Source organism: Perna viridis, chromosome 4 (assembly GCF_037379345.1).
Source record: "Perna viridis isolate PV_CMFRI_1.1 ecotype Kerala chromosome 4, ASM3737934v1, whole genome shotgun sequence".
NCBI classification, from domain to species: domain Eukaryota; kingdom Metazoa; phylum Mollusca; class Bivalvia; order Mytilida; family Mytilidae; genus Perna; species Perna viridis.
Genome location: NC_142448.1, coordinates 51,634,664 through 51,651,617, shown reverse-complemented (window position 1 = coordinate 51,651,617; position 16,954 = coordinate 51,634,664). Strand labels below are relative to the sequence as shown.

General features: G+C 33.5%; 1 protein-coding gene across 2 annotated transcripts in view; it reads left to right on the top strand.

Moving 5' to 3' along the window:
- LOC148620469 (uncharacterized) overlaps window positions 1–16,954 on the top strand; it is a 188,168-nt gene that overhangs the window by 135,009 nt on the left and 36,205 nt on the right. For both annotated transcript variants that reach the window (XM_088581362.1, XM_088581361.1), the window contains 12 exons: window positions 1,560–1,685; window positions 2,990–3,175; window positions 4,197–4,322; window positions 5,899–6,084; window positions 8,255–8,383; window positions 9,626–9,805; window positions 10,457–10,591; window positions 12,109–12,306; window positions 13,504–13,623; window positions 14,154–14,339; window positions 15,471–15,596; window positions 16,292–16,474. In XM_088581362.1, coding sequence (XP_088437488.1) covers window positions 1,560–1,685; window positions 2,990–3,175; window positions 4,197–4,322; window positions 5,899–6,084; window positions 8,255–8,383; window positions 9,626–9,805; window positions 10,457–10,591; window positions 12,109–12,306; window positions 13,504–13,623; window positions 14,154–14,339; window positions 15,471–15,596; window positions 16,292–16,474 — 1,881 coding nt within the window. The remainder of the gene's footprint in view (window positions 1–1,559; window positions 1,686–2,989; window positions 3,176–4,196; window positions 4,323–5,898; window positions 6,085–8,254; window positions 8,384–9,625; window positions 9,806–10,456; window positions 10,592–12,108; window positions 12,307–13,503; window positions 13,624–14,153; window positions 14,340–15,470; window positions 15,597–16,291; window positions 16,475–16,954) is intronic.

Here is a 16,954-nt window from a genome sequence, read left to right as displayed (position 1 = left end):
AACCTATGATACAGTGGATTCTACATCACATACCTGTTAATTGCTTAGAAACTCAAAGAACTTTTAACAATGTTACCCATGCAAAAAATTCCTCGTGATTGCATAGATATTTTTTTTTCCAAATTTACACAAAAATGAAGCTGAATGGGTGAAACGACAATACATCATTAGTGAAATATCTTATTTTTCTACTAAAGAACTTTGTTTTTACAACAATATTTTCTCTTTTCTTTTGACTAGACACTATGGCAGGACATGATAATTAGGGTTCTGTTTACAAGGTTACTAGGATATTCAGGGTTCTGTTTAGACAGGTTATCAGGTTATTCAGATTCTATTTAGAGAGGTTTTCAGGTTAATCAGGGTTCTATTTAGAGAGGTTTCAGGTTATTCAGTACCTTCTTTAGAGAGGTTTTCAGGTTATTCAGGATTCTATTTAGAGAGGTTTTCAGGTTATTCAGGGTTCTATTTAGAGAGGTTTACAGGTTATTCAGGATTCTGTTTAGACAGGTTTTCAGGTTATTCTGGGTTTCGTTTACAGAGGTTTTCAGGTCATTACAGTTCTGTTTAGAGAGGTTTTGAGGTTGTTCAGGGTTGTTTAGACAGGTTATAAGGTTATTCAAGATTAAATTTTGAGAGGTTTTCAGGTTATTCAGGGTTCTATTTAGAGAGGTTTTCAGATTATTCAGGGTTCTATTTAGAGAGGTTTTCAGGTTTTTCAGGGTTCTGGTTAGACATGTTACTAGGTTATTCAGTGTTCTGTTTAGGACAGATTTACAGGTTATTCAGGGTTCTGTTAAGACAAGTTTTCAGGTTATTCTAGGTTCTGTTTAGAGAGGTTTTCAGTTTATTCAGTGTTCTATTTAGAGAGGTTTACAGGTTATTCAGGGTTCTGTTTAGACATGTTTTCAGGTTATTCTGTGTTTTATTTAGAAGGGCTTTCAGGTTATTCAGTGTTCTGTTTTGACAGGTTATAAGGTTATTCAGGATACAATTTTGAGATGTTTTCAGGTTATTTAGTGTTCTGTTTTGACGAGTTATAAGGTTATTCAGGATTCAATTTTGAGAGGTTTTCAGGTTATTCAGTGTTCTATTTAGACAGGTTATTAGGTTATTCTGGGTTCTATATAGAGAGGTTTTCAGGTTATTCAGTTTTTTATTTTAGAGAGGTTTTCAGGTTATACAAGGTTCTGTTTAGAGAGGTTTTTAGGTTTTTCAATGTTTTATTTAGAGAGGTTTTCAGGTTATTCAGGGTTCTGTTTAGAGAGGCTTTCAGGTTATTCAGGATTCTATTTAGAGAGGTTTTCAGGTTATTACAGTTCTGTTTAGAGAGGTTTTGAGGTTGTTCAGGGTTCTGTTTAGACGGGTTATAAGGTTATTCATGATTAAATTTTGAGAGGTTTTCAGGTTTTTCAGGGTTCTGTTTAGACACGTTACTAGGTTATTCAGTGTTCTGTGTAGGACAGGTTTACAGGTTATTCAGGGTTCTGTTAAGACAGGTTTCACTGTAATAACATCACAATAGGATCTATAAATAGGTATTAATTTCTTTTATACAGGGCGACATGACTTACGAAGCAATAGGAATCTACCCAGCTCAGGATTATTTTGCCGTTGATGCAAATGGGACCGTAACAATTAAGAGAGATGTCAGGCTGGATGTCAACAACCTGGTATCTTATACTGTAAGTTTGGACTAAACTTGTTTACTGTACAGTTAATGACTATTTGTAGTTGGGTAAAACCGATAACTCAGGCATATCTGTGATTTAAGGACAAAAGGAAACCTGGTGTTTGTATGCTGTTAAGAATAAAAAAAGAATTAAGTGTCAGTCTCTGTAAGAATCGGGCAGTGGGTGAAACATGGTATGTAAATTACCATCATTTTGAGGGTATTATTTGACTATTTGCACCATCAGAATCAAGGAAAAAAGATGATATTTTCCTTATTATGTTGGTGAATTGAGGTATAATAAAAATGCACTGAAAATGAACATTTCAAGAGCAGATAACTGATTCTTACAAACACTTACACTTAATATTACCAAAATTAATCACCATATGGAATGAGTGGGGATATACTCATCATGACAACTTGTACAAGTTCATGTAATAGATTATCTTAAACGTTGGTTTCAGACTAACAGTTGGTTTGGCATGTTAACCTGCCATTAAGTATGGTATGTATATAAATGCTAGGGCTGTCAACTGGTTAACCATTAGTTTTGTTAACAAGGCAGTTACAACTAGGAAACATTTTTTTTTCTATTTGGATTGCTGCATAAAGTACTCATTTAATTTGATTAAACTTTGTATATATGTCTGACATAGATAGGTACAACATGAACAAATAAGATGAAAATGTAAATACAAGTGTATACATGTCAGTTCTACTCATAAATTTTAGTATTTGAAATATACTTTTTGTTCAATAAAATTATTTTATCGAATACAGATGATGACAGCTGATTTTTTAAAATTTTATAACTACTAGTTCATGCAGCACAGGAAAAATATGTTAGAATGGGAAGTACATACCTGGAATGACACTAATTAGCCTAGACTGAAAGAGTTTGGTAGTTTGGAGAGTCATCATTCCAACATTCAAGTGGTGTTTTGTCATATACTGCACAAAAAATCATTCATTAAGGACTGTGTTGCTTTTTCAGGGGTCTGCAAAAATTCTGATAGTGTGGCATTTTCACCTATAATTGCTACAATCATTTAGGAGGTTAAGCAGTAATAACCAAGCTGTAGAACCAATTTTTAATTAATGCTTTTTTTTCTATCAAAACAACTTCTAATGTTGTAATTAACCTCTGGTCAAATAATCTTTGCATGTCTTAATTAGGTAACAGTGTTTAAAGTTAAATGATCAATAACCGAGTGGTGTTTTTGGTATTTCAAAACTTACGATGGTTAACCGGCTCCATCCTTAATACATTAATCATTTATTTAAATATCTTCCTATTGACTTTATTTTTGATAGCTACGTCTGATAGCTTATGACAGTCAAGTACCAACTCGTAGAGCAACTGCTGATGTAGTGATAACTGTGACCAGAAATCCTAATGCGCCAACTTTCTCACCTGATCCCTCATACAGTGCTGAAGTCAGGGAGAATGCTACCATAGGGTCAGAGGTCATGGATATTGATGCTGTTGATAAGGATAAGGTATGTAGACATTTAAGTTTAATTCCTCCTTAAGTTCAGGCAGAAGCAGAGGATAGTTGTTGGATAATGGATTTGACATATTTATTGTCTGCACTGAGAATTTTAATTATCATGAAGCCTTATAATATCAGAGTTATTGACATAATATGCAGATAGGGGCATAGAAATACCTGTGTGTGTGTCCAGTCACACTTCTAGATGCATTACTACTCAGATACTGCTTGATGAATTTTGTTCAAAATTTGTAGGATTGTTAGTCACCATATGTATTTGATCATATTGCACTGCCATTTTGATTTGACTAATTTTACAGGAGAAATGGGACTTTTGTACTTCAATTTCTTTGTAGCGGCAGGGGATACATGACTATGAGCTACTTGTTAAGGTTTGGGTGTGCTAGTTGTCTTGCTAAAATTGAGTTACATATATATAAAATTGGAGGAATTTTTCTTTAGTTCAGTCAAATTCATTTCTTTAAGGAAGTGTACAACCATTGCATTTTCCAAGGAGGAAAACAATTCAGGCTATCATAACTAACTTTTCAAAAATTTTTGCACAGAATTAACAAAAATTTTCTATCAAAAAATGAGGGTGGGGTGTTGGTTCCAAGTTCCAACCTCTAGAAGTCAACCCATGATCCAACATTGGACCATCTTCCTCTGATTTATAAAGAGAACAAGCTAAACACATTAAGGAGGTAGACATAAGGTAAGGGACACAACTCGTACAAATCTTGGAATATTTGTATTTACCGTTTTACATCTATCTCATGTAAGCATTAAGGTAACTTTGATTGATTTCATTCTGTTTTAAAGGAAAGCTTGAAAGGCTTTTGGGAAATTGATACAAACATATCACTGATTTCAAGAGTTATGTCCCTTAACCTTGTTCTACCTCCTTGAATACACTCATAAAAATTAGGGATTCTTGTGTAAAAGTGACTTAAATATATCACTATGTTAGTACCATGATATAGGTATTGACTAGACCAAGTGTATTGCTATATCTTTTTTGATTTCAGGATCCATTATCATATGAGATTGTTTCTGGTAATGGTGGAGATGTTTTCTTTATTGAACCAGACACTGGAAAACTAAAGACTAAACTTCCTCTCACGACCGATTACGCTCCTGATAATGTTTACAATGTAAGTTGTCTTTATCAAACCAACTGCACTCCCCTAAATGTTGGTAATGTAAGTTATCTTTATAAAACCATCAACTGCATTCACACTAATGTTGATAGTGTAGGTTATCTTTATAAAACCACCAACTGCATTCCCACAAATGTTGATAGTGTATGTTATCATTATCAAACTACCAACTGCACTCTTCTAAATGTTGGTAATGTAAGTTATCTGTATCAAACGTTCAACTGCACTCCCCCAAATGTTGGTAATGTAAGTTATCTTTATAAAACCACTAACTGCACTCCCCAAATTTTGGTAATGTAAGTTATCTTTATCAAATGACCAACTGCACTCCCCCAAATGTTTGTAGTGCAAGTTATCTTTATCAAATCACCAACTGCATTCCCACAAATGTTGATAATGTAAGTTATTTTTATAAAATCGCTAACTGCACTCCCACAAATGTTGATAACGGGAGTTATCTTTATCAAACAACGAACTGCACTTCCCCAAATGTTGTTATTGTAAGTTATCTTTATAAAACCACTAACTGCATTTTTCTAAACTTACCATAAAAGTTATTTTTATCAAAACAAGAACTGCACTCTTTCAAAGGTGTAGGGACATTAGCCTATCAATAGTGCCCCGAAATATTAACTTTGTTGTAATAACATAAAACTCGTTCATAACATAGTAAAATATATAAATATAAGGAATAAAGATGTTTTGTTCAATTAGTTAACTGTAATGATGTCATGATCATTTTGCCACAGTTATTTGTCAATTAACAAAAACTGTTGAAAATTGTGAATTTTGTTGTTTTATCAGGCATATATTTACATCTAGGAAACTATGTCCATACACAAAAAACATAGCTTTATATTTTCATTTTCAAATTTTTGACTGATCTATGAGCAATTATTAACTGATCACTGATGGGTTGATAACCAATGATCATTGACCAATTTGATCACAATTTCGAAATATAAAAAAATGGATTCATCTGTATTCCAGATTTGTCATTGACACGAATCAAATATAAAGATATACTAAATTTATTTTGAATTCAAAATATTGAATTAACTTTATGTATTTTTTTTTAAAACAAAACCAAAAAATTAAAGAAAAGTAATTAAATTTATGAATGATTTTATTTTATTAAGTAAAATGGGAAACAAAACTAATGATGTTGTAAAACAAAAGAACCGTTCATCATTTGGTTGGTGTAAATCAGAAGGGATCACTGATCACTGGTACAACTGATTGGTTTTATTGATTAATGACTAATCTGAAACTGATCAATGATCACTGACCTATCAAAAAACTGATTAATGATCAATGACTGATATGAAACTGATCAATGACAGATCAAGTATGTAGTTGCACGGATTGGTTCAGATACTGTAACAATGTAATGTTTGAATTATCATTATAGCTATTTGTTGACTATTTTTACAGCTAATTGTTGGCTGTTTTTACAGCAAATTGTTGACTATTTATAGCTAATTGTTGACTGTTTTAATAGTGAATTGTTGACTATTTTTACAGCTAATTGTTGACAATTTCTACAGCTAATAGTTGACTGTTTTTACAGCTAATTGTTCAAGCAAGTGATGGGCGTGGCCAGGCAGCTAATGCTACAGTTCAGATTAGAGTCATCCGAGAGTCTGCTGATATTCCTCCAACGTTTACCGACATTACATTTGATACCACCATTCGATTTGATCAACCAATCAATCAAGTTTTCTACAAGGTCAATGCCACTGACCAAGATCTCAAGGTTAGAGTTATTTTCATCCTTCCTCCATGGTGAGGGGAATTCTCATCCATCCTCTAATGTCAGAGAAATTGTTATCCTTCCTTCATGATGATAAGAATTTTCATCCTTCTTCCATCAAGTCCATGGTGAGAGGAATTTTCATCCTTCCGCCATGGTGAGAGGAATTTTCATCCTTCCTCCGAGATGAGAGGAATTTTCATCCTTCCTTCGAGATGAGAGGAATTTTCCCCAGCAAGATAAAAGGAATGTTTGTCCTTTTAATAAGGCCAAAAAAAATAATATGTGTGTTTCCGGTCACCCGACCGCCCTTGAAATAATGGTGCCGACCTGAAACACTTTTTCACTAAAAAACGAATTTTTTTAAGTTTTGGTACGTTTTGTCTCCTTACGGTCGTAATTATGTCGTGGTTATTTGTTAGATCTTAAAATGTGTTTCCAAAAGCGCTTTATAGTAGCAGACTTGACATCATTATTGTAAAGTGGAAGAGCGATTTGAATTTACTTGGAATGATTTTTACCTCATTGAGAATCTCGAATATAAAAACTACGATGGCCAGCTTCACAGTGGCAAGCTCGGTCATCGCTGTTAAAATAGTGGAATGCCATCACATGGACGCAAACAACATGTTATCGTGCTTTCAAAATAAAATATATTTGACTCTATCGATATGAAAGGCTAGAGTACCTGATGAGATGTACGGCTTTGGTCATCTTGACCTAAGTGATATCCGAAACACAAGGTGAACAGATAATAATATAAGTTCCTACTGACTAAATATAAAAAGAAAAGTAATGGCTACCTCTTATCAGTAAATTGAACATTACAGAGAGAATAAAATAATTAACGAAATCATGTGTAGAGAAAATTAATAAATAAAAACATACAATCAACTCCTAAAACTTATTGGAAATATGCAGCCAACTATAAATTCTGTTGAACCCAAAATAAATATTATGAAAGAGTATAAGAATCAAAATAAACATAAATATGTTGTAGTTCAATCCTTAATCATAGGAGGAATAAGACCGATGTTTATCTATTTAAACAAATGCAAATCATGTTGAAAGGTATTGGCATTGAGTTCTGCTGGGGTAGGAATATGGACATGTTTTATTATTACAGTTTATATAATTAAATAAATGCAATACATTTTGAAAGGCGTGGGTATTGAGTTTTGCTGGCATAGGAATATGGACACGTTTATTCTTAAAAAATATAATATTTTATTGAAGATGATAAATAATATAAGAACTGAAAAATTACAATATGAATGAGAAAATTCAGTAAATTTGAAACGGGAAACTGATTTTTTATTGATATTATATAAAACACACAATTCTGACACAAAACTTCTAGTTTCTGCTACAGATCAAACTTAAACTACATCTCAGAAAGTATCTTAAGACATCTTGAGATGATTTTATGTCTTAAGAATGGTCTAAGACAAGGTGTTTGTCTTTTATTGAAGAATTTACGTAAACATAACATTGTATCTAGATGTCTTTGGACACTGTAGATCATTTGCTATCCAAACATGAGGATCAGGGAACTTAAACCATTAAAAAACATTATACAAGAAAAAAAATATTTTTATGCAATAAAAACTTTTTCTGACCTACCTACCTGCAGTCAAAATCATTAGGTGATAGGAAACACACATATTTTTTTTGGCGTAGCAAAGAGAAATTTTCACTCTCCACCAGTTAAGAGAAAAATTCTTCTTCTTTAACTTAAGAAGGATTTTCATTCTCCTCCAAGGGGAAATGAAGTTTTGTCAACATAATTCTGTAATGAAAAAGTGCATTTCTTACATGTACATACATCTCTTAAATCTTGCAAATGAAATAGAAAAAAACAGTTTTTTTTCTGTGGGATTTTCAAACCATTTTGTGTAATTTTGATAGATCTGTCATAAATACATTTTGACACATGTATAAACTTAACCCTGAATAATGAAAAACCTGTCTAAACCAGACACTTTTAAAAGTCCCTGTATTTCAATTTAAATGTAATTGAACCATGGTAAACAGAGTCATTGTTAGAGTAAAAAAAGGGGTTTTTATACAGGCTTGACTGTACATATGACTAAAATGAAATTCTTTCAAAAAAGAATTTTGATTTTCTTCAGGATGATTTTGTTTTTGGTGATCTGTTTATTGTTTTTTACAGAAAACACTTACCTATGAACTGATAGGTGTATATCCAGCACAAGATTTCTTTGTTGTTGATCCAACATCTGGAGAAGTTTCATTGAAGAAATCCTTGACAACTGATCCCTTAACTCTATTGGAATATACGGTAAGAGTTCCTTGACAGCAGATTCTTTAACTCTGTTAGAATATACAATAAGAGATCCTTGATAGCAGTTCCCTTAACTCTGTTGGAATATATGGTAAGGGATCCATTACAACAGATCCCTTAATTCTGATGGAATATATGGTAAGAGATTCGGAACAGCAGATCCCTTAACTCTGTTTGAATATACAATAAGAGATCCCTAACAGCAGATCCCTTTACTCTGTTGGAATATACGGTAAGAGATCCATGACAGCTGATCGCTTAACTCTGTTGGAATACACGGTAAGAAGTCCCTGACTGCAGATCCCTGAACTCTGTTGGAATATACGGTAAGAGGTCCCTGACAGCAGATCAGTAAGAGGTTTCCAACAGCTGATCCCTTAACTCTGTTGGAATAAGCTATAGAAGATCCCCGTCACCTGATCCCTTAACTCTATTGGAATATATGGTAAGAGATTCCTGACTAATGATTCCTTAACTCTGCTGTAATACACAGTAAGAAAGCCCTTTCAACCAATCCCTCAACTCTGATGGAATATATGGTAAGAGATCCCTGACAGCAAATCACTTAACTCTATAATGGAATTTACAGTAAGAGATCCCTGACGGCAAATCCCTTAACTCTATAATGGAATACATGGTAAGAGATCCCTTACAACCGATCCCTTAACTCTGATGGAATATACGGTAAGAGATCCCTGACAGTAGACCCCTTAACTCTGTTGGAATATACCAAAAGAGTTCCTTTACATTAGGTCCTCTCACTGCATCTTGCTTTATGGTATGGGTTTTGCCCACTATTGAAGACCGTGTTGTGATGTGTAGACCTTTGATTGTTAATTGCTTGGTATTTTCTCATTGGAAATCCTACCACATCTCCTATCTTTATACAAAGTAAATAAGAAACCTAATTTTTTAGAATTTTCAAAAACAGATTTCTGATTGAAAGTGGGAGAAAATCAAGTTTTTTGCAGTATTCACAGATGTAGATCTGATTAATTTCAGCAAAATTTCTTATTTGCATTTTACAAATTATAAGATTTAGTGATTTCAGATGATAATTACATTTAAACACAGATCAACTTTGATCTTCACCTCAATCATCATTTCTCCATAAATAATGCTGAAACTCTCCACTATTTTAATGTTTTGACTTGTGCGTATTAATATTATATGGTAATATTTAATGTCTTGTTAGATAGATTTGTAAACATTGATATAGATTATTAACCTTTGTTGCAGTTGAGAGTTCAAGCTTATGATTCAGCTCGCTCTGATGCAAGGGCAGAACAAAGCTACAATGTGAAGGTGAACCGTAATCCAAGCTCGCCTGTGTTTCCTACTTCATATACTATTTCCATCAAAGAAAACTATCCAGTCGGTGGGCGGTTAATTCTTGTTAATGCTACTGATGGAGATGGGGTGAGTTCAATAGGTCGAAGGTCAACAGGTGACAATTTTAAGTACACATATTTTACTGTTAATGTGGTTAATAACCTTATATTAGGCATGTGAAACCTGTAAGAGAACAAAATTATACTATCCTTGAGACTTCAAGATTACTGCACGCATGATACCTAAACCCACGTGAAACTCTCATCAAATACACAATAAAATGAACTCTCATAGCATGTGTTTAAACGAAAACTTGTATTTAAAAGCACAGTAAAGGTATGCCCCCAGGGTGTGTTTAAATGCATGAGTTACAAATGCTCGAGTTACAAATGCTCGTAATATGTGTTTAAATGCACAAAATACAAACGATATAAATTGATAATGCACATTGTGTTGGCCAAGTTGTCCCATACATTTATGTTCAGCTTTTATATTTACAGTACCACATGATTTACAACAGATCACATCCCTTTATCCCTGAAATCAGACCCTCAGTGGTACTAAGGTCACAGGTTTAATTAGTATAGATTGCTGTCCATTGTAAAAGTAGTCAAATCAAACAGATACAATAATTTAATTACATGTATTTACATAGGATGTGTCTGATTAAGAAGGTGATATGAGTATGTTCAAGGTTGACAAAACAATTAAGACTGTTATTATTTTATAACTTTACAGGATGTTGTAAAATACAGTATCATAGAGGATGCTGCAGGTTTAAAGGCTAAAGCTTACTTCTTCGTCAATGCTGACAGTGGTACAATCTTTGTCTCCAATGATCTGAAGAAATCTCGTCCTGAATCTGGATTTAATGTAAGTATATAGTTATTAACATCTAAGCTTATTGTCCCATTCATCAAGATATTAACAAGTCTGTAAAAGGTTTATTAAACTCCTACTTAATGAGTGGGTGATATATTGGTATCACCTTGTCCATTTATTGTTCCATCCATTCAAATATTTTGTGGCAGTTCTTTTGGCTTTCAATTGATGGATTGTTTTCATATTTGGTGTGTTACTTCATGTAGATGGGGCATATGTATGGATGCTGTCTGATATCAACTAACAGTCTCATGGGACTTTCATGATAGGCAAACATGTTGTCACAAAAAGCTTGGCTTCCAATAGATGGAAGCAATGAAAAATTTAGGATATCATACATAAAAATAAGATTGACTTTTATGTAAAAAGAGAGTGACATTTGAGGGAGAATCAGGGTTGTTCCAAAGATTAACTGGTATACATGTATGATAATGTTTGTAATTGTTGGGTATTATGTTAGGTTGTTTTATTATGGATGCTTGTTTACATCCTGTTTGAGGATAAAGATTTAATTGGTTTCATGAACTGTAAAAAGTTATTCCTGATAACCCAGTTAGATATCAGTCTCATTTTTTTTCATCTTTACACAGGTTTAGTTCCCATCCCTCTTTTTAACTCACCTAGTCTGAAGGGCCATGTAAGCTTTTGCCATTGCTTTGCGCCCCTCATTGTCATTAACAATTTTTCATAACTCTTCTCCTAAGAGACTACTTGACCAATTAGAACCAAAGTTAGTATAAATGTTCCTTAAGGTGTTTTGCATAGATCTTATGAGAGGATTTTTGATGTTATCACTAAAAAATTTTTTCATTCAAAACTACTTGACAGAATTTAATGTAAATTGATATTATTCTTCCTTAGGTATGAGCCTTTAGAATTGTTATCCAAGAAAAAACATGGCCTCTTTTACAAAAATGAAATATTGCTTATCGAACCAGGTGATCATGAGGGATTCAAGCTCTTTAGAGCCTTTACTTTAAAAAATATTAATGATTTATATCATATTCTATTGATTCCATGTGCAAATAAGAAAAATATTTAAACTTGATTTCACAGCACTTGGATTCCACCTTCATGTAATACCCCAATCACAAATTTTCTATTATTTCTAGTGCAAGCATTATCAAGTACATATTAACGACCAAAAACGTTCATAACAAAGAAAACTGAATGTACAGTGTAAAACAGTATTTCTATGAACTGATTAGAGTGATGACTGGTTTGTTCACAGACTAATGTGTCCAAGTGGAGTGGCATGCTTACCTGTAGGCTGTTGCTTCTTTGAGCTAGCACAATAAAGATCAGGTTCAGCATGTAGAACTAGTACAAAGTAGGGTCTGTTCGATTAGTCAATTTCTCTCTTCCTGAAATGCGTGAAATATGTTAAACAGTAATCAATCAATCAGTCAATATTTAAGTTTGATATCTGGGTTGGAGGGAAGTATGATTCACTGTATAGTAAAATTTATCAGGAACTTAAGTCATTTGTGTGACTTTAATCATTGCAGTTCCGTGTGAGAGCTGGTGACCAAGGAAAACCTGAGAACTTTGGAGAGACCAACGTTAATATAGTAATTGACCGAGATGACAATGCTCCTAGATTCATCTATGATCCAAATTTGTCCAATTATTATGCCAGGATTGAGGAAACGAGAACTGGGATTATTCTGCAAGTGCGAGCTGTTGATGATGATAATGAACCATCTGTAAGTTGTAAATACATCAGTGAAAGTTTCTATATTTGTTTATATATTATGATAAATTTGTTTTTTAAAAAATAACTTGTTTCTTTTATCTTATTTGATTAATTTGAAATAAACTTTGCTATGATGGAGACTTGCATGACAAGAAACCACATTCAGTAGTTCAATACTGATCTCTTTCCTCCATTTTCAGCCTCGCCTGGTACAGAGCCTTAGAAGGTGCCATGATTTTTGTCTTCCTTTTTAGGGCTCCTGTCTATTACTAAGACCTAGGATATGGCTTATTCATATAACTAATTTCTCTCTTCCATTTCAGGGTTCTATCCTGTACAGAGCCATGGGCAATGGTTTAGTATTGGAGCTAGTATCTCTCTTCCATTTCAGATTCCTATCCAGTACAGAGCCATAGGCAATAGTTTAGTAATGGAACTAATATCTCTCTTCCATTTCATGTCTCTATCCAGTACAGAGCCATAGGTAATGGTTAAGTAATGGAGCTAATATTTCTCTTCCATTTTAGGTGTCTATCCAGTACAGAGCCATAGGCAATGGCTTAGTAATGGAGCTAATATCTCTCTTCCATTTCATGTCTCTATCCTGTACAGAGCCATAGGTAATGGTTAAATAATGGAACTAATATCTCTCTTCCATTTCAGGTGTCTATCCAGTACAGAGCCATAGGCAATGGTTTAGTAATGGAGATAATATCTCTCTTCCATTTCAGGGCCCTATCCAGTACAGAGCCATAGGCAGTGGTTTAGGAATGGAGCTGATATCTCTCTTCCATTTCAGGGCCCTATCCAGTACAGAGCCATAGGAAATGGTTTAGTAATGGAGCTAATATCTCTCTTTCACTTCAGGTCTCTATCCAGTACAGAGCCATAGTTAATGGTTTAGTAATGGAGCTAATATCTCTCTTCCATTTTAGGGCTTTATCCTGTACAGAGCCATAGGCAATGGTTTAGGAATGGAGCTGATAACTCTCTTCCATTTCAGGGCCCTATCCAGTACAGAGCCATAGGAAATGGTTTAGTAATGGAGCTAATATCTCTCTTCCACTTCTAGTCTCTATCCAGTACAGAGCCATAGGCAATGGTTAAGTAATGGAGCTAATATCTCTCTTCCATTTCAGGGCTTTATCCTGTACAGAGCCATGGGCAATGGTTTAATCATATTGCTAATTTCTCATTTCCATTTCAGGGCTCTATCCAGTATAAAGCTGTAGGAGATGGTTTGGCCATTGCTTACTTCTCTGTGCAATCCAATGGCAATGTGGCAGTACAGAAATCTCTGTTAACAACCATTGAAACCAACTTTAAGGTAGGTATCCCTAATCAAGGTAGGTATCCCTAATCACAATAACTTTCACTAAGTCTGATATACTGTAGAAGTATTAATTTTTGCGGTGTAATAATTTTTGCTGTTTTTGCGGTTGACAGAAAAGCTTGAAAAGTATTACATGCAGAATTGAGTTTTAACACTATAGAACGCTTATCATGTTTTGAAACCGCGAAAATTGATACCTGCGAATATGTTCACTTGACAGAATCCGTGAATATTAGCAACTGTGAAAATTAATATGTTAACAGTAATACCCCTAACTGAAAATTTGACTTTCACCATGCCACTTTACCTATAAACTATCCAATCTAATTACGTCTTTTAGCATTGACATATGTGGTTATTTACTTCATTTTATCAGTTCAAGTCTCCAACATCATTTTTTATCTAGAACTTTGAAATTAATCATATAGACTTCAGAAGAGGAGTCAGTTAAGTAATATCTGTCAACTGATTTTTGGGTTAGGCAATGAAAATATTTGAAAAAAACCTTCCACTTTTTATTTTAGCTTGAAATCCAGGCCTATCATTCCTCCTGGCCTGGCAATGCTGTGTCTGGATTTGTCAATATCACAGTCATTAGAAACGTCAACAGACCAACATTTACCCCTGACAACAGTTACCAGGTGGATATCAACGAATACCATCCATTTGGACAAGTCGTAGCCTCAATACGGGCTTCAGATAATGATCTGGTGAGTTGTTACAAATTAAGTACTGGCTTTGTGATATATTACTGCTTAAACTCTAAAGGCATTACCATTTGTCACTGTATAGATGACGACAACAGAAAATTTTTTGTAAAATTTTTGCTCCCACTGTGTAGATTTAATTTAAATTTTGTGTGTTGCTTTTATAGATGGTGCATGTGCTACAAGTGATTTAATTAGCTATCAGATATCATCTTCCTCTGGGAGAGGAGTATGTGTAGTGCTCAGCCATGCATGTAATTTCACTATTTGTTGCCTTTGTTGCCTTCCTGACTTCTTTTAAACCTGAAGCGTGAGTCGATGCAAAAGCCTGTCAGTGGGTGGCTCATGAGAAATTGTTTTCAAAAATTTTTCACCTATGTCAAATCACAAAGGCATCCTTTCTCAAAGTTGAATGTCAGTTTTTGATTTAATGCATTGATAAGAGAGTTATAAATTATGTAGAAAGAATTGAGATTCATTGAAAAAAGGGGGAAACTCTTTAATTTTGGTTGCTTTGATTGGAAACTTTAAAATCATTTTCTGAGCTCTCCATTATTGATTCAAAACAAACTTTATATTTTTTGACATACATCTGGTAAATACATAACATTGGAATAAAAACTTTAGTGGGATAAAATTTACCCTGTGCCACCAATATTTTAGAATCTGCTTAATCTTTACAAATACTTGTACTCTTCATTGGGTACCAGTCATTTAGTGGTATTTGTACTATAATTTTTCTTTTTGGTTGTGTTGTATTAGTTGCTTTTTTTGTATTCCTGACTGTTTTGTCCCAGAATTATCCCTCTTTTGACCCTCAATATTGTTACTTCCTCATTTGTTGCCAAGTTTTTAGTCATGTTAGGGGCAATGTCTAGTTCTTTTAGCTACATTAATACATTAATTGTGTATGTACTTGTAGATTGTCTCATTTTCCTGTTTTCTTCCTCCCTTTCCCATGTTCTTGGATTTTGATATCTGATTTGTGTTCGTTATGCTTTAACATTTCTTTGCCTATATTTATGGTATATAATTTTTTATTATACACACTTTAGCCATTCAACAATTTAATGTTTTGTAGTCACAATACTAAGAATTTCTCTGCTAAATTATGAATTTACATTTATTTTACAGGACAAAGTTAGATACTCTATACTCGGGCCATCCAACAGTTCAGCTGTGTTCTATGTTAATCCAGACTCTGGTGATGTATTCCTCCGACAGTCTCCCAGTGATTTTCCTTCAATAACACAATATGTTGTAAGTAAAGTGGATGATAGGGGAATCACTTTTTTAGAAATTGTGTAAAGGTGTGCAGCTGATGTTTTAAAAACATCTCTTCCCCATTCATATATTTTTCACACATGTGAATCTCACCTAATCATGTATTATCAATGCAGAATCAACACCTATTAATAGAATACTGTAAAAGTACTTTAATTCATGGATGCCAATTTTTGTGGATTGGGGAAGAAACACCAGTTATTATTGAATTTGTGGTCTTTTAGGTTTTCAGTATACATATCAATGGAAATTACCTTTTCGTTGGGAACCAAATTTCAGATTTTGGCCTACTCATGAAAACCATGAAAATTGAAAAATTGGTACCCCACAAACAATAGTAGTTTCACAGTAGTATTCATATTGTATATTCTTCATAAAAAACCTATTAAGGTGAAAATACTAGACCCAGGTTTATAAGTGCAGTTGGAAAAAATAATTTCAAAATCTTGATTTTTCACAAAATTTAACCCTCAAACATTATTTCCCATTCTTTACTGGAGCTTTTTATTTTTATTTACACCTCCTAACCTGAAATCCTGGGTTGAACTCAAACCCTGAGGTTATATATTCTTAACCTATATTATATTCACATGTCAATGTATTCATGAGTTTATTTCAATATTTTATATTATTTATAAATAAAATTTCAATTTCCCTCTTCTTTTGTTCAGATGACAGTTGAAGCCAGTGACCAGAGAAACCCACCAAACAGTGCTAATGCTTCTCTGACAGTTGACATCAACAAGAATTCTCTACCAGCTTTCTCCAATCTGCCAGCCAGTATATCTACCAGGGAGGATACACCAGTCGGTGTTCTTGTATATGATGTAACAGCTAATGATGCTGATTTGTCTGTAAGTAATCTGTAAAAAAAGAGGGACTTATTTGGACTTGTACCTATTTTTTTTCAAATTTAAAAGGTCTGATAAAACACATTTGTTATATGTGGGAAATCTAAAATATCTATAAGTGGTTATAGTAAAAATTTGGATTTTAAAACAGTTTTGATTTTGTTATTATGCTAATGATATAAGGGGGCTAGGTAAGTCAAAATAATGTACATGTATAAGCATTAAGTACCATTCTTTGTAAGAATCAGACTATCGGTGGCAACATCATTTTTCCTGATGTAGTCATTTTTGCCCAAAATATATTCAATACATCTAGAAAACAACTGAAAATCTATTTAAATTTATCCTAAAGCATCTGTAATGTATATATTTTTTGACTGCTTATATAAGGGAAAGGTAAGGGAAAATTTTCCCGCCATTTTTCCATAGTGTATTTCAACTAAATCCAACTTTATGAGGAATAAATACTTGGATAATACAATA